The 23,005-nt window shown below is 39.4% G+C and overlaps 1 protein-coding gene and 1 long non-coding RNA gene across 2 annotated transcripts in view; one reads left to right on the top strand and one right to left on the bottom strand.

The window, feature by feature from the left end:
* Positions 1 to 16,523: 16,523 nt before the first annotated feature.
* LOC116653212 lies at positions 16,524 to 20,129 on the bottom strand. Its single transcript, XR_004306724.1, has 2 exons — positions 20,030 to 20,129; positions 16,524 to 18,404 (listed from the first exon to the last, which is right to left on the bottom strand). It is a non-coding gene; the product is annotated as an uncharacterized LOC116653212 (long non-coding RNA).
* A 38-nt stretch (positions 20,130 to 20,167) lies between these two features.
* Positions 20,168 to 23,005, top strand: part of ME1 (malic enzyme 1) — a 143,151-nt gene continuing 140,313 nt past the window's right edge. The window contains exons 1-2 of the mRNA XM_015858973.2: positions 20,168 to 20,285; positions 20,394 to 20,606. Coding sequence (XP_015714459.1) covers positions 20,505 to 20,606 — 102 coding nt within the window. The 5' untranslated portion in view covers positions 20,168 to 20,285; positions 20,394 to 20,504. The remainder of the gene's footprint in view (positions 20,286 to 20,393; positions 20,607 to 23,005) is intronic.

The following is a 23,005-nucleotide window of genomic DNA, read 5'->3' on the forward strand; positions in this document are numbered from 1 at the left end:
TCGTCTAAGTGTATGCCAAGGCAAAATTCTCATTTGAGCTGTTTCTTTCACAGTGCATTGTTATCATAGCTGTCAGTTTTCCATTGTATTCTTTAGAAATGAAATGACCTACGGATTGCTATTATGACAGCTTTAGCATCAGAAAATAAGATCCTGTATTTGTTTAGCTACAGTGCATCATTAACCACAGTTCCCATGAAACATTTAAATAAGCAATCCAATACTATCATAATGTGTCTCTGAAAATAAATGGTGTGTACTGGGCTTCACTGTAAAATGAATGACACGTACCTCTTCCCTGTGGTTGACTGCTTTCTTACAGTTTACTGAATTTAGCATATCAGTATCACTGCAAAGGAAAACAAGCAGCAAGGTAAGAAAATAGCTGTGAATCCCTAATTAAGGATTCAGTTCCAGAGATTTCTGGATTAAAGTCTGAAAGTTCAGATTTTGTGGTACGTTCTCCTTTATTATTTTTAGAACATTTCAATCATTAAATATTTTTCAAAATGGAAGTTTAAATCCAGATTTTTACATAAAGTAAAGTAGAATCTGCCTCTAAACTATTTCAAGTTTTATGGGAAGACACGTATCTTTTACAGTGTTTGCTACAGAGTTTTAACATGGAGACTAAATCACCCACAGTAAACACACCTAAAATTTTTTCATCCTGATTTCACATGCCGTTGTTTTACTTTTCTCTTGCTATTAAAATGGATCTGATCAGGAGGAAATAAGTTCCAGTACCTAAGAGGTGATTGTTCACCTTCCTTTCTCCACTGTGAAAGTTACAGAGAAAAGCAAAATATCTGTGTTGTGTGCAGTCACACTCCCTACCAAGTCATGTTTCCAAATCTATCACAAGAACACTGAGTTCTGAGCTTTCATACATAAGGTCTCAAACAAAAAATGTATTTGAAAGTTCCAATAAGTTTACAGAAAAGGAAGGATCTCTTTCTTTCCTTTATTTTTTTTTAACCAGTATTTCTCCTGATATTTTTGCATTTCTTTTGCTTCCTTCTGTTACACACTGTTCTGCAATTCCAGCACAAGATAATCATGAGCACCAAAGAAAACAGAAATAAAATTGCACATGATACTGTAACTTTTTCAGATGTTACACTGTGAGCTTTGAAAGGTCCATATGGATGTCAGAAATGTCCTAAAATCCAGGTGCTAACAAAAAAAAAAGAAAATTAAATAGCAATCTTTATTTTATAGGCCAATCCAGCCATCTCATGATAATGGAGAATGTAAAAAATCCACATAAATGTCATTCATGTTTGACTTGTTCTTACATAAAAGAATGATAGAGGAAGTAAACACAGGAATCTGCAAGATATTTGTACTTTATGTTTTACCTAGTCAAAAAGTCTCTTCCTGTTGCCATCTCACCAGTGCAAACTAAGACTTGACTTGTTCACAGATAAACTGCCAGATCTTCATGCAGTGAATACAGATGCACCATAGATGAAAACCAGACACTAATGAGTATGCTATGGGATTTTCATCAGCTGTTTTAACCATACAAATGCTTTGCACAATAACAATTCCTTCAGTTGTCTGTGTGAATAAGAATTTACAGTCAAAAGTAGAACTGTAAGTTTAGGTTTCAAATGTGAACAGCATTGGTTTTGATCTGAATTTGGAACATATTTGCATTCTTGCTATTTTTCTCACAATAAAATATGATTTGCAACTACATACTTCTATAATGAAAGGCAGAAGCAAAATACCGTATTTTAACAATTTTTATTTTAATGTTAATGAACTAACTGGCTGTAATTCTGTTAATATCTGGCAGAGATGTCAGTGTTAGTAGAAAAACATACAAATGGGCAAATTTCATTATCATATTTAAAGCCTTTATGGGTTTTCCAAGTAAAACTGGCTAGTAAAATGAAATACTGGATCAAGCCTGAGCTCAGCACAGCCTGGTCCAAGGGAGCCAGAGAAAACTAACAGGTCTGAGAGTCTGTGCTCAAGGATTTCAACAGGACTAGCAAAGGCTGATGAGGATAAAGGAGGAGGAGATAGGAAATTCCCCATTGGCTCCTCTCCCCTAGAAGAAAGAGGGTTGCTGGTGTTGAAAATCCTTGTCACATTCTTCTGGGTTAGAGGCTGCAGAGTTTGATATGTGTTGTGAAGAAGAGGTGTGAGGATGTAGCTCTGTGCACAGTCAGCAGCAAGTCGTGCCAGAAGGGAAAGACCTGGACAGCTGTTGCAAAGGGCAAACAGAGGAATCTGTTCTCAAAGGCTGAGAGAACACTCCAGCAGCCTGGTGCCTGGTTGTGACAGTAAGGAAGTAAAGAAGATAGCCATATTCCCACTTAATACACCAAGAACATATTTTACTAAATTACTTCTCCCTTTAGCTGTTTGCTTATCTACCTTGAATGCTGCATGCTGCATTATCAAGACCAGGCATCTAGAAAAATAAATGATTTGTTTTCTCATGAAATTTTTCTGAAGTTAGATCATAAACTTCCTTGGCAATTTAGCTCATGAAGATGATATATGAAGACTGATGTGTTAGGTTTCTCTGACTAGAGAAGAGATCAGATTACCTAGGGAAGAAATGGGAAAGGTTACCACTGGGACCTAAGTGACTCTCCCTGAGCTCCTGTGAGGTCTTCCATTTCTAAAAGTAGCCAGAGTTCAGCATGGAAGAAGGAATAGGCAGGAAAAGTTTTTGAAGATTTCCTCTCTCAGAAAACCCTTTCTATTAAAATTCTCACAGCATAATCCAACAAAAGTCTTCATGAAGAAGTAGACTTGCAGGTGGTCAGTGAGTAAATTAAAGATGAGCACCATTTTGAAGATCTGCAAAAATATATAATAAATTTGATGGGAAAGATACTTACTGAGTGACTAGGCAATAAAATGGCAGGTAACATTCAGTAGAGATTACTGTAAGGTGATAGGTACAAGAAAAAAACAATTTCCTTGATGGATCCCAAGTTGACTATTACCATTTTGATGTGAAATCGTGCCCTATAGATAGGCATTTCTATTAACATAACACCTTAATGAGCAGCTGTAATGCAGGTGGAAGGTTAGGCATTATTAGGAAAGAATAGAAAAAAGAAAAATTTACTACACCACAATATAATATAAAGAAGTCCTAATGTCTTGAAAACCTTCTATAGTCCTTTTCTTTCTCTAGGAAATGACGTAGTAACAAATGGAATGGCAACAAAGAGGATGCAAAATCTGAACAAGTTTGCATACAAGAAAATTGACTACTCATTCTGAAAAACAGCTGATCTAGAAGAACAAGATAGAGGTTTATAAAATCCTGAGTGACATGGAAATAAGAAATAGCTAATAGGAAATTATTTTTCTTTCCCAAAATGGGAGACATTCAGACTTGCAGTCAACAGGTTCAAGATTAAGAGAAGTAAGTACTTTTACAAGCATACAAATTTAACCTGTGGATCTCCTTGCTGCATAGAACTGTAGATGCCAAAAGCTTGCATAAATTAGAAGAGGTCTGGACAAATTCATATAAGCAAAAATCTGTTCCAGGCTTTTAATGTAAATGAACTACCTCTAAATCAACCTCACTGCCTCTAACTCAGCTGGCTTCTGAGCCAGAATTCAGGAGAGTATACTGGGAAAAGTCACTACATTGTTTGATAGAAACCACTTGTGTTTCACTGTTTATTTGTTTTAACCTGGGTTGACTTCTATCAACAGCAGAAAAGGAACAGAGAGCATGGTTTTCTTTATGGTGGAAGATGCGTATCAACTTATTTTAGCCACAAAAACACCTCACTTTGTGGAAACTGGATAATTGAGACATGATCTCAGCGAGTTTTCTCAAAAAATGGTGCAAGACCAGTGCTGGGAACTCTGGAAAGAGATTGTATCATTCTTCTACAGATGGCATAATATCTGATGGGGTTTTATGGATCTTGAATATACAGTTCCAACAGAAGTTAATATTTGTCATATTTCTTTATGTGTGAAAAATTGAAGGTATTTCTTTACTGTGTATTATATCATGAACTCAAGGGGAATTGCCTCCAGGCTGTTGGCTCTTTGCCTTCAGTCCTCAAAAAGTACAGTTCTTTGAGGGGTACAGAATAGCATTTCAGTTCAACATTAGTGCTTATTTCTTCTGTGTTCTTTTGTTCACCTTCATGAGCTGCAGGAAATTGTCTCTGCTCTTCAAATATTTAATGTGCTCACTATTTACATTTGGAGACAGTGTTTGGGGATAAGTGGGTCCTTGGTCTGATCCCATTCAGTTGTTCTAATGCTTCCATTTGTCTAAGTGCTTTCCTATGTGACAAAATCCAGAAACTTGAATTAAAATATTTGCTCCTTGTGTGGTTCAACTCCAACTCAGAATAACATTGTGAGCTACCTAATTACTGGAGTGCATTTGGGTAAAGCTGCAGATGAAAGACTCCAGCCTACTTGAACCCTCTTCTGAGGAACCCAAACTTGAAGGAACACAAAAGTACTCTCTGTCCTCCCTGGCCTTAGAATACATTGCAATGTTCAAGATCCAGTTCAGATAGCCAAGTGCTCTCTTGAGACATGGAAGATGTGGAAGACTCCATGGAGCCATCAAGCCATACCAAGATGAGAAGAGTGATAAGCCCAAGGCTCCCAGTTACTTGGCAAATGTTGTAATCACTAAGGTGCTAGTGGTTGTAATTCTTCTCTGCTTGTGTTGACTAGCTGAAGTCCTTGACCGTTTTCTCTCTGCTAATAGCGAGAATTATGAAGTAAAGATTAGGGAAATAAAGATAAATAAATATACATGCCTAAGAGGAAGTTGCCCAAATGAGACCAACGTGCTACTGCAGAGATTGCTGGTTATATTTCTATGGAGAGAACATGGTTTGTTTACTTGCCAGATGAGCCAAAGATCTGATTGATATACTTATGCTGCCTGTACCATAATCTGAATGTCCTTCCCATCCACTAAAAAGATACTGGAAAAAATCCTGGATATAGCAGTTAGAGCCTCTGTGCTAAAGGAGTCAGTGATAAATCTATATTGTCCTTAATGGAAGCTAGAAATGATCCAATGTTTCAGTCTGTAAGGTTTATTATCACTTTGTCTTCCCTGTTCATTGTGGCCGGCAGCCAACCAACAACTTTTCTTCAAAGTTTGGAAGTTAAACTAAAATGTTTAGGGCTGCCAACACATACAGAACAAAATATATATGCGAGGTGTGTAATAAATATGGAATATATGAACAGTTCATCTGATCTGACACTTCAGACTTAAGTCTACATAATTAGACTTTTTGAAAGAGTTTCTTTACATTTGCAATGCTGCACATTCTGCTGTTGATCCTGTTGAATCCTGTTGACAAAGCAATATCATTATCAAGTTAAAACAGTCAGCAAGTGGCTTAAATACCAGTAGGTATTTCCACCATAGCTGGGAAATGAAAAATATTGCCAATTTATCCAAATTAACAAAATTTACTGTTTAAAAAACTGTATGTAAAAATTACTCTGGTATTGTTGGCATTTAAACTAGAAGTACAAAAGCTTGGTGTTTGCAACCCATCAGTTTCGAATCAACAGTTAATTCCTTAATTCAGTCTTATGTAATGTAGCAAAGCAGTAGTCAGTACAGGATTCACACATGTACTTTAGAAAGTCAGCATTTCATTTAGTGGCTAACTTCAGAATCTCTTTTTCTATTGCAAAGACTCTCTACCAAAATTAAATAAATAAATAAATAAATAAATAAAATTGAGAATTAAAAATTACCTTTTTAAGTATTCCACAAATTAATTTCAGGTGAGGCTTAAGGGAAAAACATTGTAGGCTATTGGAAAACAAAGAGAAGTTGTTTAAATAAAAAAGCTGAGAAATAAAATATCTCATGGCCTGTTCACTGAGTATGCCTACAGTTACACCTTTCCAAAGCAGCCTCGGAAAAATGGGGAGAATACAAAGCTCTTGAGCACAGTTTCTTGAATTCTCTTCTCAGTTTCACCAGCAACTCAGTGTGTCCCTGTGCCAGCCCACCTGACCTCTGCCACTCTACTCCTTTTTCTGTAGTTTCTGGGGGAAAAAAAATGAATGAAGTTCTGAAATGTTTTACTGAATGAAGGCCTTTCTCTTTAAGTAACTTAAGGCAGGATCTGTGTCTATAATGTTTCCCCCACCCACCCACCCTCCCCTTCCCCCCAGAAAAGCATCAAATATAGAATCATAGAACATCATCAAGGATATTAGCAGCCACCATAATACAAATTAATTACAACACCTCCTTTGTGCAAAGCCCAGGCTGAGTAACATCAAACCATGACCTTGCCCTTAAGTATAACATGCAGCTGCATATTTCCTGCCTGCTGGTTATTTTGACTGCTGTCTGCCATCCAGGATCAATTGCAGAAGGGATCCATCACAATTGTGGCATGGTGTGGGAGTCTGCCTGTGCACCCTCCATGAGCTAGGTCTGAGCTGCACCTCCTGGTATTCTTTTTACTGTTCTAAAACTACTTACATCATTGCTGCTACAAAATACAGTACAATCCAGGTGCTGCTATGCTCTGAAGTAGTTTCCAAAGTAGCTTTACACTCATTTGTCAAATAAACAAACCTGACACATTCCTTAATACCTTTACATTTCTTTTAACTAGTTGTAAATCTGTCTTCATCAGTCAAAACTCTTCATGCTCTGCTGGACTTTAATCAAATATTATAACGAGTTATACTGAAACCATGTAGGATTTCAAACCGCTGCAGATTATCAAGATCACATTGCAAGGACTTTTTTTTTTTTTTCATATGCCCAAAGATTACACTTACAAAATATCTTCTTACTGGCTCTGCACCTTATCTTCCAGCCGGATAACTGAAACTAAACCACACATCCCTGTCCTACTTAAACTGGAAAGTATAAAGGGATCAGAGTGTAAAGATACAATTACAGGACCGGAAATTTCAGAAAAGGAAGTTGCCTACCAGAACTACCACAGGCACAGCTCTCAGAACTGCCTTAGAGAGAGCTTTTCATAGAATCATAGAATCAACAAGGTTGGAAAAGGTCTCAATGATCATCCAGTCCAACCATCCACCTACCACTGATATTTTCCACTAGAGAGTGTCCCTTAGTACAACATTCAAATATTTCTCAAACACCTCCAGGGATGGTGACTCCATTATCTCCATGGGCAGTGTATTCCAGTGCTGAACCTTCAAATAACAGGTTTTTCTTAATATACAACCTGAATCTCCCCTGACACAAACTGAGGCCAATCCCTCTAGTCTTATCAGCAGGATAAGAGGCCAACACCCACCTCACCATAACCTCCTTTCAGGGAGTTCTAGAGATTTAAACATCTCCCTGATGCTCAGTTGGCTTCATCCCTCCTAGGCAGATCTGAGAAGCAACTGGTATGAGCAGTATTGTTAGTTTCCCTTTGTTATCGGGTGCAAATAAATCAGGGCTTGCTAATAACACACTGCACAGGGAAAATGTGATAGGAATATTCAAATTAAATGTGGGGTTGGGTAGTTAGGAGACAAGAAGAGCCACCTTCTCAGAATGTTTACTGCATTTTGCACATCATTTCCTAATAAGCACAGATACAGTGCTGTATTTTACCTTAATAACTTCAGTACCTTTTGGATGCTCTAGCTTTACATTCCAGCTTCTCAAGCAAGTCTGACTTTTCTTTCTCTATTACTTTGCAGAATTAAGAAATGTGTGTCTGCAGCATGTGTACATCAGGGATTTTCAGAGAAAGAAGCTGAATAAGTTCAAATCCTTTTTTCAGGATGTTAATTGCAAAGCTTTTCTGCTTAGAAATGACGTTTTTATAATTTGCCTTGCACTTATGCAAACCACTAATACTCATATATACACTGCTTACTGAAGAGCAAATTTTCTTGTGCTACTACCAAGTTACTGCTGCTGTTCCCCTCAAGGCTTTCTCCTTTCCTTATGCGTGCTAGCATACAACTGTGTGCAAATCAAAGTGCAAACTTCATAAGCCAAACTCAGCACAAAATACCTAATTTGAACCTATTTCAGCTGCTGCTCCACTTTACCAGTTGCCTCCCAAGCAAGAGGACAACAGGAGGTGCTGGGAGGCTGAGCTGTTCAGGCCTGTGTCATGGTACCATGAAACATGGTGGCAGGGGATGCTGGCTGATTCATGCCCATCTCTATTATTGAAGTATATGCAGTTGTATGAGTGCCTGCTTACAGAGATAGATCTCTTCTGGACACTGTCAGCAGGATGTAGTGTTTACTCCCTCTCTCAGGGCTGGAGAAAGGACAAGAGTGGTTTGTCCTGTAGGAACAATTAAAAGGCTGTGGAGGATTAATTAATTCTCTTGAGAGCCACAACAGTAGTGTAATGGGTGCTGGGATTTTCTGGCCCTCCTTGGGAAAGGACTTTTGGATCCTGACTCCAGGGCTAACAGAGGGAAGAGGAGAGGTGGCTCTTGCTCCTTACAGCTGGTCAGGAATGGTTCGGGCTTCCCCCCTTGCCTTCATCTGGCTGAAGTAAGGTATGCCTTATGCATTAGGTAAGGGTTTGTGTGTGGGAGGGTGGGGGAGGAGGTGGAATATATTATTGTTTAAATAAAAGGTCAAATTTAAAATTAATTAATTTTCCTCTTTTTATTTCCCCCTTTTTATTTTTTTTTTTCCTTTTTTCTTTTATCAACAAGATACATTAGAAAAATATTCGAGTGCCAGTTAAGTGACAAAAATCTGTTCTTTTCCTGAAAAGCTGCCCCTTTCAAGTACCACACAAGCTACAGGGACATGGTGGTGTTCTTCTGTCCTTTAACATGACAGGACACAGCCACTCCAGTACAACAAAGCACAGCTCAGAGAAGAAACAGTAACTGGGCTGATTTCACCCAATACCTCAGAAACATCCACAGACACACTGACTTCAGTACAATTAATACAAGTAACACTAGAAGGCAAATTTTGGATTATAAAACTTCTGTAGAATATTTGTATATAATTCCCTCCTGGTACACTCTGAAACAAAGCAGAGCCAATTTGCACATCTGAAATTGTCATTCTTCCCTCGGTTCGCTGATTAGGTTGCTATGCAAGTCCTTGTCTTCCAAGAAAAGATTTGTTCTTTGTTATTACTGTACTAACCCTATCTGTGAACCATGTTGTTCATTGTTTTTCCATGCAGTTCACGTGCCTCTATGTTCTTAATTCAAAAATAATTAAGGATTTATTAGCTATGTTGGTTTTCTTTTGTGCACTGGGGCAAATTCCTGATTCATTATTGTTGATGGAAAGACAACAAATTTATAATGTGGCCCATATAGTGTTAGATTATCTTAACTGCTATTTTTATTAATAATTTATTTGTTCTATTAAAGCTTTACACAGATATATGCACCTTATAATAATCTTAGCATAATTACTAGCAAATCAGATGGGGCTGTAAACTGAGCTGACTTCAGGGTCCCCCAGTTTAGCTTAATCATCTCTCTCTTGTCAGATAAACACATCAGGAAGAACAGATTAATTCCTTTATCTAGGATGCATCTTCTGACAGGAACAAAGAATAGATGACCTCTCTTGGAGCAGATCTTTATCCTGAAATGTTCTGGACACAGATCTTAGTCCAGCAACAAAGTATCCAAAGACTTTGATGGAAGAGAGTGGAAATTTCCAAGGCTGGCAGGAGATAAGTTGTAAGCAGGAAGAAAGGCTGTATATAAAGAGAGATTTTAAGTCTTTACTTCATGTACAGACATTTAAATAAATTTACAGTCCTTTGGAATCTGGATCACCAACCCACGTAAGAGAAATTATTTTGAGATATCAAATATTTTAAGAAATGGCAAAGGAGGCTCATCACTCTACAAACAGGTTCAAATGCCACCTATAGGTGTAAAGGAAAAGATTCACAAGTTACACCTGTGCGACATGCTGCACCTGAACCCCATAAGAAATTCTAGACATGTCACACACTATTGAGAAGTTTGGGGTGCAAAGGGACTGGGGGCATTGAGAGCCACTGCAAAGCTGATGAGCTGCAGAGGTTAAGAGGTCTACAACTGTTAACATCTTTAATATAGAAATGTGATATTTTCAGTCCTAGAGTGAAACCACAGGAGCAGGTAGAGGATATATAATTCATTCACAATGTTTTTTATATGTAAAGCCTGATATAGTTTCTTAAAAATACATTCCATGAAAAAAAATGTGGCCAGAGAAAGCAAAGTAGAAAATGAAGCCATGGTTGTGAAAACACATTCATTTTCTTTCTTTTAAGCTCCAGAATTAAATTGTAGAATAAAATATTTGATGATTATCAGTTCAGGAAACCATTTAATTTCATTACAAAGCCATAAATGAATGTAAAAACTATTCTGGGTAACTGCTTTCTGCATTCAGATACATTAAAGTTGTGTGGGTTTTTAAACTCTAAACATGTCTTGTTGCATATAACCCTTAGTAAGGAATGTGCACTTTAGTATATACGAAAATACTGGTGGAGAGACAAAGAGGTCTGATATACTGCACACACAGCATTCATTAATTTTTCCTGACAATTCACATGCATAGCTGTTAGGTTATCCAAATATAAACTTGTACATACCCTGAGAGCTTGGAAGGTTCACACCCTTTTTAAATCCAGGCAACCTTTCTTCTCTGCCTAATTCCCATTAGGGCTCTATACAGTACTTGCCAGAAGGCTGAAGCTCGGCAGGTGTGGTCTTTCTGTAAATTCTCCCCAGCTGAAGTTTAAATGGGAACCTCTTGCACACATGAAAATATAATATTCACACAAATATTTGCAGGATTGTGACCCCAGTTTGAAAACACTGTGAGGTGGGGGCTACATTCTGACTCCAGATCACAGTCTTGCCACAAACCAATAAAAACAACAACAAAAACCTTGAACAGTCATCAAAAAATTCCCTACAAAAGCTGCTATATCATTGAAAGGCATTGTCCTAGAAGGGCCATAGGCTCATCAGAAACAGAAGAAATTCTTGATGCTCAGCACTCTGTATGATGGACACACTTTTACTGGCATATTATTTCACAAGATGACAGGAGAAATGTGCAGCTACATGTTTCCAGAGAGGTGACATAAAGATTGTTCACTTCATTTTTACAAAGTACTTTGGAATTAAATGTTATGCAGAGGCCCTGTGTTGCTGAAATATGTGCCCTCATTGCAAATTTGTACTGTCAGTTTCATTATGATTTATAATTATAGAGGTATTCTTATGACATGATTAAATTTCTGACAGCTTATGTTTTTGACCCAACCACAAAATGTTCTTCTGGCTATTACTCAGCATAGAAAAAGTTTTGGTGACAGCAACCACTTCATGCTATTTTAATTCTTTATAAGAGAAATTGTTTAAGGACTTAAAATCAACATCACACAATGTGGGGAAGTTGCTATGGGAACTCTTGAACTGAAAGTAATCAGTTTTTTCATTCTTGTGACCAAAGGGAAAGAAAGGTCTTTAGGTGTCTAATTTACGGGGCAAGATCTCTTCGAGAAACACTGTTTCATATGATGAATAATACTAGCTTTTCTCTTTAACATAGGTAAAATATAGCACTTGTACCCCTTTCTGAATTTCTCAAGTCCAATTCCTCCCCCTGGAGTCTGCATTACTAAGATAAATACATATTAAATGTTGTACATCTAAATCACTTTTTAGCAACTCAGATTGGTGAAAGAAAGGCTGACCATATGTGTTCAGCTACAGGACGGAGGTCAGGTGAGATACAGTTCCAAAAGACTTCACAGTATCTACTGAGGTAACAAAATGGTAGATTAAATATTTAATCCTGGTGTTACCCACATACATTGAACTGCTCTAACTTACTTAAGAGTTCTTAGGGAAGTGGTCACAGAGCCAACATAGCTCATTCTCTGAAAATTGGCACAGACTATTACAGACAGTAAGAAAAGTGAATAGAGTTTCAGAAATCATTTGTATAAATAAATGGCAAAGAATCAGTGTGACATAAAGTTAGACACAGTACATTTGCATTAGTGGTCATGTCAACTCCAAAGTTTTTCAGCATAGGTAAAAGGTAAAAATCATCTATATTTTCTCACACTGCAGAAGTACGGGTCATCCAAAATATTATCCAGCAAGAACTGAAAACATACAACATTATTAAAAAAAAATAAAAATATTTTCAAACACTAATGTTGTTAATTATGAAACACAGTGCTTCAAGGATGAGCCAAAGCATAGGGATTCAGAAAAGAATCAGACAAAATCCATGGCTATTAGCTGCAGTAGTCTGATGGTAAACTCTGGCTTGGGAAGTCCCTAGTCCTTGCAGTTTATTACCATGATCTGAGATAGAATGCCAAGTAATGCTATATTTCTTAAAACCTTTCTAAAATTAACTATCTACTGCTTTTAAAACCAGGATATTGTGATAGGTGGCCCTTCAGTCTGACCAAGTATGAGAGTTTTCAGATTTTCATACCTGTACATTAAAAAAACTGTAAAATTCTATTACCCATAAATAATTTGGCACTGGATCAGTATGATTCATACTGCCTAAGTGATCATGGCACACCAAGCCCTAGATCTATGCAAAGGAAATCAGAAGTGTTTTTGTATGCTGTAGTGTCAGGATTCTGTGGTTGTAGACCTGACACTATAGCCCCAGCTGAGTGAAGCCCAGGGAGCGCATCACGAATAGATGCCTTCTGTGCTCACATTCTGGTAACAACAGAGTGATAGAGGATAATATCAGAGTTTAATGTTGGCATGTAGCAGTGTGAAAGCTTCAAAGGTCATCTTAAAGGGTCATCTGTGTTTCAACAGTGCTTCTGCTGTTTCCTTTTACCTAGCAGTGCTTTCCTTCTAAAGCCTGTTGCATGGGCTGTATGGAGGTGGAATTCACTAAAAATAAGTACTGTTCTGTTTTTAATGGATATTTAGACACTTTGAGTAATTATATACAGGAGATGCATAGTGTGAACATTCCCTGAAGAGTTATGAGGACACTATAAGCAGTATGGTAGGATAGTTTAACAGGTGGTGGTATGTAGCTTTTAGACATACTGTTTATTCTGCTTTGATTAAAACATTTTAGGACCGTTTACTTGTTTATTTGTTTATTTATTTGTTTATTTTTACATAAACAGTAATAAAAATAAAGAAGTATCTTCTCACTTCTTAAGACATAAATCAACAGAGAAGTTTGCAAACTGAAGCGGGAAGATCTGATTATTTGACAGGTAAGATATCTGATACTACATAGTGTTGTAGTTATTAGTTGTCTCTGTGTTCTTTACATAGAATTTCCCATTGAGTTGTATTTCTCCCCACAGCTAATTTATAGTACAAATTAATTTTTTTCAGTAATGTTTCCTGAAATAAATAAACTGTGCCCTTTAGCTGTTCCCTGTGGTTAATTATGTTAACTGGGACAGCTATTCTTTAGACATCTTTTAAAGCACTGAAACACTCATCTGAATTAGGCCACTAACTAATTGCTATGCACAGGCAACAACGCCACATTATTTCTGAAATCTTGTCATCATTGTCCTGTAACTGAAGATCCACGGTAATGGTGAAGTACCTTCTGCAGGACTACTTCAAATCAGAAAATCCCCTGCTTAAACAAATTATCTAATATTTCCTGCATTTGTAATGGCAGAAAACAATGCTAAACATTTTTACAAGTTAGGCTTCATCAGAGACAGTCCTAATATATTAGAAAAACATAATGCTATTTGAAAAATACAATCAATACTCAAAATGGCTGAGGTAGTTCTTCAAAATATTGTCTTAGAAATATTGCATCCTTTTGGATTGCTGGTGTGGTGAGCTACTGTTTTATGTGGAGAAATATAGATTGATTTATTTACGTTCGAAATCCGTTGTCTGTATTAAAGATTCAAGATATGCATAACCACTGCATAAAAGCCAGAGTATACATACTTCTGAGGGCCCATGCATATAGAATAGCTCCTAAAGGGCAAGATGAGTGGGTTTGGCAGTGAACAAATTCATGAACTACTGACTACTGTCACCTGAGTTACCATAAGTTTGAGAATGATATCAAAACTGGTTTGAGATAAATGCTCTTCTTTATCCTCTGGTGAAAACAGGCCTCAAAATAATGATCTCTGAATACTACCTTTGAGCCCTTACTCAGTTGTTCTCTTCTAGGTGCTAAGCTTGGTAAGATTGTAGGTAATGCTCTCTTACGCTTTGTACTCATGCTGAAGTTGTCAAGGCCTTATATAACTATTAAGAAACCAGGCATCATTGAAAGGGATGCTCATAGAATGATAGGATTGTTCGAGCTGGAAGGGACATTTAGAGGTCCAACACCCCATGATTTCCTTATATCTGGTCTACAGATTCTTGTTAAAGCAGTATGCCACTCTTTTCACTGGAATGCAGTAGTTTTTTATCTCAAAACATTTACCTCTTTCTTCTTCTCTCCTGATTTAGGTGATTCTTATCTTTCATTCGGATATGTCAAAATTATTTGTATATATATAACCTAAAAGCGGCTGGAATATTGTGCACTAAAACTCCAGTGTTTTGGGAAGTGAACTGCATGTAATAGACCCCACACAGCTTCCCACGATAAGGAAGGGCTGCTGATGAACTAAGAATTATGCTTGAGCCTGTGCCAACATTTTTGTGAGAAGATTTGTTTTTAACATTGCTAATGATTTGGAAAACAACATGGATTTTGTGGGACAATCTCCAAAATACTTATGATAATTAGCACGTGTGGAGAAAAATCTTTAACAGGCTCACAAGACCATCTATCCTTGCAAAGGAGAGGAAGTAGTTAAGAAATTTCTAAGCATGTTTTGTCAGTTGTTATACTATTAAAATTATTGTGCCAGACATAACGATGGTGAAAATAGAAGTGAATGGAAACAAACACCAGAAATGCTCTCACTAAAACTATTCCAAAATAATCCTAAGGGTGTCAAAGTTATTTAGAATTATGCCTGTAATTGACAGAGCTGAAAGAATTCATCACATTTTTATAAACAACAGCCGGAGACTCACAAAGTTACTACTCTTATTGCTGGAACATACATCTGATAAAGCAATTTAAGTAAAAATGCTGTTTGGGGCCTTTTTCTAAATCCTATTATTCCTAGCAAGACAGTGAACTCCCAGTATTAAGATACAAATCATACAATAATGTCACAGTGATTTTATTTTGGCATTGAATAATCCTCTGTTCCAAATTCATTGTTAACACGGCTAAAACAAAGCCAAGAAAAATTTGTTCTGAGACACTTAACATAACAGTCAAAAATTTTAGTTCTTGTAATCTGAAATATTCCCTCATATTATCTTTTAAATATTTGAGATGGAAATGTCTGCACACTTTGTAAAACTATGTGAAGTGCACAATGAAGGTGTTCTCATTAGTGATGAAAAGATACTACTAACAAGATTTCATGTCTTTCAGATAAGCAGGCTTGGTATTCCAGAAATAGCTGACATTCCTCATCACCAGCCAATTCAGGAAATTAATTCAAAAGGGATATTTCAGAGAAGTTTTTCTTCAAACTTTTTAAAATAGTTTCAAGAGAAGGTACGTGATTTTCCACTGCTTTATGTAGGTCACTTAAGCTACTCCAGAGTGTCTGTATAACCAAAATAGAAGCATTTCATATCAACTCTGAAAATACATTTTCATTCATGTTACATCTGTTCATGTGTGAAGGATGTGACCTGCAAGTCAAAGCAATAAAACATCATTCATTTCTCACTCTACCATAAGAAAACTGTGCAGCAGAAATGAGTGGTTCTACAGGCACGCAATTTCCCCATGTGTTCTTCTCCCTCCTCTGCAGCCTGCTGATGGAAGTAGCTATTTGTGTGTACTAAGTGGAAATTCTCTCATGGTGCTTCAACACATCTGTCAATGTGCTCTGGACAAGTGTGTTTTTTTTTCCTACAGTGCCTGGACTATGCAATATCAACTAATTGAAAGTACAACAGGCATGTTTACAGTATGTTATACTTAAACATTTTTAGGTACATTTGTATTACACTGGACAAATTTTAATTTCCATATATATAGCATCAGCTTCCAAAATTGTAGAGACATCACCAGTTGTTGAAGTTAAGCTGTTTAACTAGATTAAAGACATGCAGAATATAATCATTGCAAGAAAAGACTGAAGTGCTACAAAAAACAGCAATTCTGGATATAGATCTCACTGGCCAAGCAGATATATGTAAAAGCAGAAAAAAAAGAAAAAAGAAAAAAAAAAGCCAGAAATGTAGGAGAAAAGTCACTGAAACTTGAGTTCATGAGGAGCAAAGGCCTTTAGCTACCATGATGAAACTCTTGTAGATATGCCAGTGTGTTCAGAGAATTTGTCTTTCAAGGTATTATGCAATTCATTAAATCACATTAAATCAAGTCCAGGTTGGAAGGGACAGCTGAAGGTTCTTCAGTTCAAGCCTAACCTTAAAGTGAGACTACATCACTCCAGACTTTTTCTCGTGTTGAAAACCTCCATGGATGGAAATTCCTTGACATACATGCAGCCAGCTTCAGCACTCACCATTCTTCTGGTGAGAAATATTGTCCTTAGGTCCAATTGGAGGTATCCCAGGTGCAACTTGCTTCTCTTCCCTGTTGTCATTGCATGTCCTGTATCTGAGAAGATTGTGGATCTTTTTCTTGGGCAACTGTCCACAGTGTCAGAGCACAGTGAGGGACAGTGCTTCCCTTGGAACCTAAGGGGCTCCCCATGTGAGCTGACATGGAAGAGTCTCACCAGTGAAGGCCCGCCCTATCATCCACAGTAAAAGAGCAGGACAGGCTGGGGTCAACCAGGGACAGTCTGTTGGTCAGGTCCACTGTGGTGACGAGGTGAGGTCAAGCTGAGAGCAAGAATAAGGGTCAGGCCCAGCGAGGGTGGCAGGGTCAGGTAAAGCTCATGATTGCTGAGTGACATAGTGATGAGGCCAGGCTGAAAGCATACTGGGATAATCATGCTGGTTGGTTTCAACCTGCCACGTGTTAGGTCAACAGTGCTCATGGCCAGGCACAGGTGTAGCTGTGCCAGAGCTGGACACAGACAGGGACTGATGGCACTAGGGAGCTTGATGAGGGGTACTGTGCTGTGAGCTGGATGGGGACAGCCCTGAGGAAACAGGGAGGGACACAAAGTCTCTCAGCGTGCTGGCACTTCAGACATTCCAAAACCACCATTAGGTGCCTCATTCAGCTTGAAGAGTGCATTACTTATTTTAAACTAAAATAAAAAACAAATAATAGCAGCAAAAAAATGCAACTTCATCTTACAACACTTTTGTATTACCAAAAGTTATCCAACTTAAAATTAAACAATAATGTTGCACTGCTTGTGCTGTTTAGTCTTTTCTTCTCCTTCAGCATAGCTAAATAAAAATACACTTCCCAATGACTAAAAAGAGAATTTCCCTTTCAAACTACCAAGTACAATTCTGGCTTGCTACTGCTGTTGTAAAATGTTTACATAATAGAAATGTTACAAATGTTTCAGTTCTATTTTTAAATCATTAAACAATTCCCATTTTAAAGCTAACCTTGTGATTCTGCCAAATTTGACATGACATTGCCAGCTCATTCAGACTGCTCCCCTGCAGGAAAGGACACGGGGTTACATCGGACCACAGGCTGAACATGAGTTGATGGTGTTGCACTATTGCAAAAAAAGCAAACATTTTACTGAGAAGAATAAACAGAATCACTATTGGTAAAACAAGTGAAGTAAACCTCTCTAGTTGGTTTAGGTGAGGTTTCAACTGACATAATGCGGCCTATAATAAGCCTTCAACAGCACTTCAGGAGTGTGATTAGGATGGTAGGGCAGAAAATATGACCTGGGAGGAACAAGTGAGGCTTGAGGGTCGGGGTAAGAGACATGATGGAATTCAGGGAAAGAAAACTTCTAAAATATCTCTTTCTTTTAAAGAGGAATTTCCCCAGTGCAGTACCACAGGAGATCCCAAAGTTTGCTGTAGTTCAAGCAATGGTTTGACAAGTTCTAAATCCTTTGATCAGTTACAGCCCAACACAAGAGCTCATTAATAACTGCTTCAGCAACTGGGAAATCTTTCCTTTCCTGTATCTTCTCTTCACTGTTGGATTGCCAAAGCAGGTTGTGAGGTCTCATTTTTTGCAGCTATCTAACAGCAGGTTGAGACATGAAAGCAAACGAGATGATGTCTAATGCTCTTTCCAGTCACTTTTTCTAGGACCATTTCTCATGGAGAAGTTTTCATATATCCATAATACAACTGGAGAGATTTGACAGACAAAGACACTTTAAATAATTGAATGGAGGAGAGCAGGAGAGGAGGGTGGAGGATCTTCAAGAACAGCTATTTCAGAAATATCTTCAGCAGGAATTTGAACACTGTGCTGTATGAACCATTTGGGAAGAAGGATGAGGTGCCTGCCAGAATAGCAAATCCACTGTCAGAAATACCTTCATAATGTATAACCCTTACTGATTTATTTGAATGGGTGTTAAGTCTTTCAAAAATACCATTATTGTATGCCCAGCCACTGCAAAAATAAACAAAAATAAGAAAATCTGCCAGTTAAGAAGGTTTTATTAGCTTTATTGTACAGTGAAGTCTTCTTCTGTAATAATCACCTCTCACTGCAGATGTAATTGTTGAGTACTTTTCCTCTGTGGTTCAAATATTGGATATAGCTGGTATTAAAAGTCAGTGACACACATATCACAACAGATGGGCATGATTTTGTTTGTATTAGTGGTTGAACACGATGAACAGAAATAATAATTTGGGGAAGACAGGAGGAAATTTGTACAGCAAATACTGCAGAATTTTTTTTTCTGAAGTCTGGTTATATAAGGGATAATACAGCCACACTGACTTCACCTGAATTAGCTGTTACATTGCATGCCTTTAATAGCATGGACAAGGTGAGCTGGGACAAGTTCTTAGTAGGGGTCAGATGTCACAGCTGTTACAGTGTTTCCTGGTGTAAACTAGAGAGCTTTTTTTCATTTCATTTTTAAATAGGTAGTATTGCAACACTGAGATAACAATTACATCAGCGCACCTTGCTTACTCTGGGACAAAAGTATCACCTTTGTTACCATTCTAGAGGAATGGTGTCAGCCTACCTGCGAAGAAATGGAAGAAAAAGAAGTTTCCATTTTGCTTTTTTATTTGTATTGTGACCAAAGGAGGCCTGCAGCATGAGCCTGATTTCTATCATACACCTACTTAAGGTAAAATACAGGAATTAGGCAGGAACTGAGCTATCCAGACAGGCCTCAGGAAGACTGGATTGTTAGTCACAGAGGCTTCAAGTCTGAAATTTGTTCAAAACCTGTTATTAATACCGCTCTTCACAATACTTCCTGAGGCAGTGCAGGCTGGGAGAGGTTTATTTACTGAGCTTGTTGCTGACTAGCTAATCAAGTTTCAAGAAGCATAAGCTGGAACCCTTCCAACTTCCCTTTGTTAATTAACCCCAAGTGAACTTTTTGGAGCCACTCAACAGGAAATTTGGAAAAGGTCAGATTCTGGGAGAGCCTCTTTAATAAAAGATGAGGCAGCAGAATGGATGCAAGTCCTACAGATTGAATGCAAGGAGATAAGTTCAAAATAGTTTCAACATTCTCATCTTTGTTGCTGCTTGACATTGCAACATCAGAGTAACAGCAAAAACCTCAGTCCTTGAGTAGTCTTCTACTCATTAATTTAAAGCTGTGTGCTCTACTACAGCCACATCATCCATTTAGCACACAAACAGTTTTAGGATGTGTGGCACAAACTGGACCAACACCTGCCCTGGACTGCTCTCCTCTACTCTCCATCCCTCCCAGCCATAGTCCTGCTGCTCCTCCCCTCCCTGAAGCTGATAGCAGCTCATGATGCTATGTATCATCGAGCTATGTAGCTGCTCCCCTCTAGAGAAGGTTAGATTTCACCGGCGTTTAATAATAACATAATGAAAGCGAAACTCGGTTCGTGTGAAGGAGGGCAGCCCTAGCTCAGCGCATTGCTGAGGCCGGAGGAGAGCTAAAAGCTCAGGGCCCACCTGGTCCGCCGGTAGTACCGCATGCAGCCCCTGCAGGCACCGAGCAGCTCGGCTCCCGGGGCAGCACCGCGTCATCTTCCGCACAAAAACAAGCGTGAGGAGGCAGGAGCGCTGTCGCAATTCCTCCCCAGCAGGGATTAGGGAGCAGCCTGTTGCCGGCAGCCCTCAGCTTTAGACACAGCGAGGCGTGGAGCGGCCTCAGCACCTAGGCCTTACCCTCCCGGAGGGGGCTGGCCGCCCCGGCCGGGCTGCGCCGGTAGGTGACTCAGCGCGGCACCCGGTGACCCCCGCCTGGCGGCGGCGCTTCATCGTGGCTCTGCCCCCTCCTTTTTATCCCTCCCCCACTCTCTCTCTTTCCCCGCAGGATCATCCCACCCCGCCGGGCGGTCACCTCAGCAGGAGGAGTCGCCGTCGTTTCGCCTCCGCTCCCGCAAGACCTGACGGCAGTACGCCTCGCCGCGCCGAGCCCGTCGCCATGCAAACAGGGAAGACAGCCGGGAGCCGGGAGGGCTGCAGGCCCTTACAGCTCACCATGAAGAGGGGCTACGAGGTGCTCCGTGACCCGCACCTCAACAAGGTAGGGGCAGGTGCCGGCCCTCTGCCCTCCACCTCCCGTCTGCGGGCCGTGCCGAGCCGGGCGCTTCCCCTCCTATGGAGCCTGCAGTTGTGCTCTGCCGCTCCTCGGGCTCACCCTTCCTCGCTTCGCAGAGCGGAGAAGCAGCACCCGAAGAGGATGCTGGTGGGCTTTCACGTGCTGCTCCGTTGCCAGCTGCAGTGCTTCCCGGCCCTCCATCCACAGCGCCCTGCTCCGCTTCTTGCGGCAGCGTGCACGGTGCGGCCCCGGCGGGTACCGGAGGGCTTTTGTCATTGTGTTTCTACTGCTAAGTCCAACGCCCGTTCCCCCTGACCTGCATCAGCGGATGCACTCTGCTTCTGGGGGAAGCTATAGCACAGGGAAATCTGTTTATGGCATCTCTCATGCACTTAAGTACACTCAGCTTGATAAACTTTGTAAACATGTGAAAGGACCTGGACTAAGAGAAAAGGTGAGTATGTATTTGTACAGTGCTGATACAGCTGTGGTGTTCAGATAACAAATACTTCATTGGTTTGCTGGGCCTTGGATTTGCTGCTAAAATGAAATATAGGGAAGGTCAAAGGTAGGCAATAAGCCTTGTGTAACACGTGAGACCTTAGTTAAGCCCATAGCCACAGTTTTTTCCTTGTGTGTCGGCTTTACTGCTCAGTTTCTGTTTGTGCTCTGACTGGTACCTCTGGTTTAAAACATATATGCGGTCATTTTGCTTACTGCCAAGTTGTATGAATTGACAAAAACTGTGTCTGCAGCCTTACCGGAGAGGTTGACTCATCAGTGAAAGCTCCATATATTAGTTGGATGAATGGCGCTTCTATTAGTGTGGGTGCTTGGATAAACAGTTTCCTCAGCTGGTGTGTGGTGTCTGTGTGTGTCCCTTGAGGTCAGGTAAAATGGAAACTAACCAAAAGGTGAAAATCCCATGAAGAGCCAATGAAGGGCTGTTTCACTTGGGATTGCTTTTACAGTGTTAATGGAGAAGACTGATTCAGAATAACCACCTCATCGCTACAGTTTTCCCTTCAAGCATCTTTCCCTTGAAATGCATAGCTGCAGAATGAGATGCTGAAGGTGAAGGCTCATGGTTAATTTCTTGTCTTAGACTTTACTCTTCTACCCCTCTTAGCTGTGCTATGGCACGCATGCTGCATAACAGAGAAGCTGGCAGATATATTCTCCCAGCCACCTTCTCCCAGCTCATAAAGCATTCTGAAAGATGCAGGAAACGTTGTCTTACATCTGCATTGCCTGCCTGTGAGGAAAGTCAGGTGCATGGCCAGGAAAGGACAAGCAAGCTGGTTTTGAGATAGGTGCTCTTTGGTGGGTATGGATGTATTGTATCTTACAAGATAAGTAAGGGCAATGAATTCAAACCACAACTGGGAGTTCAACATGGTTAGCTTTCTAGTGGTTTGTAATAGCCTGCATGCATGGGAGCTGGTACTCCATGTTCACTTTCTGGTGCCAAGGCTGTTAAATAAGCATCAGGTTGTACAGAAGTCAATCTGAAGCTGACAAAATATCTCCTTTAATGATTCTAAAGTACGGGACTTGTTTGCTGAAGAAGTGCCAGAACTTTTTGCTATCTCATGGGCTCTGTTTAAGGGTTACAGTTGCTTGGTATCAGCACTTTCTTTTAGGTATTGTGCCAGTTCCAATAGTCCTACTTACATACACTCAGCAAAAGTAGGCAGTGAGCACCAAGCAGTGGTATCTATCTGTGACCTAGAAAAGCTGTAGAAAAGTAAGACAATTTGCATGTTTGTTACTACTTCAATCTTGTCTGATACTCCTTGTCTCTCTTCTGTAAGTAAAATTTAGTTTTTGCAGCTTACATTGCAAACTTCAGCAAATCAAATCTGAACGCTGCAGAGTTGTTTTCAGGGATTCTTCAGCCACAGCCATTGGCCTGGCAAGCAGATAAAGCTCAAGTATGCATGCTATATGCAGAAACCTACAGCCTGAGTTCTCAAAAATATCTCCATTCTATCAGGAAGATTTAAAGGAAAATTTCATGAAGAATCATTTATACTTGAACTTCTTTTAAAAATAGAGGTAGAAGGAAATAATGAGCATGAGTCTGGATATCTACTGGTACCTAGTGCTCTGCTCATCCAGTAATGAAGATGGATTTCTGCACACTCAGCACATTTATCACATTTTATGCTTAACCTCAATAGCTGGGAAAAGTGAGAAGGAGGGCTGTAGGAATGTCAGGGTAAACATCCAGGTTTCTTCCTTTCCCTTCTCTTCTACCTTGTAAAAATTTCCAGAGGCAGAAGAGCACAAGTAAACTGAAATAAGTCTTTCACTGCTGAGTTTTCAAATCTCTTATTTTTCACTCTATATAATTCACAAACCTACAGTCTTAGTAGGGTATG

Source organism: Coturnix japonica, chromosome 3 (assembly GCF_001577835.2).
Source record: "Coturnix japonica isolate 7356 chromosome 3, Coturnix japonica 2.1, whole genome shotgun sequence".
Lineage (NCBI taxonomy): Eukaryota > Metazoa > Chordata > Aves > Galliformes > Phasianidae > Coturnix > Coturnix japonica.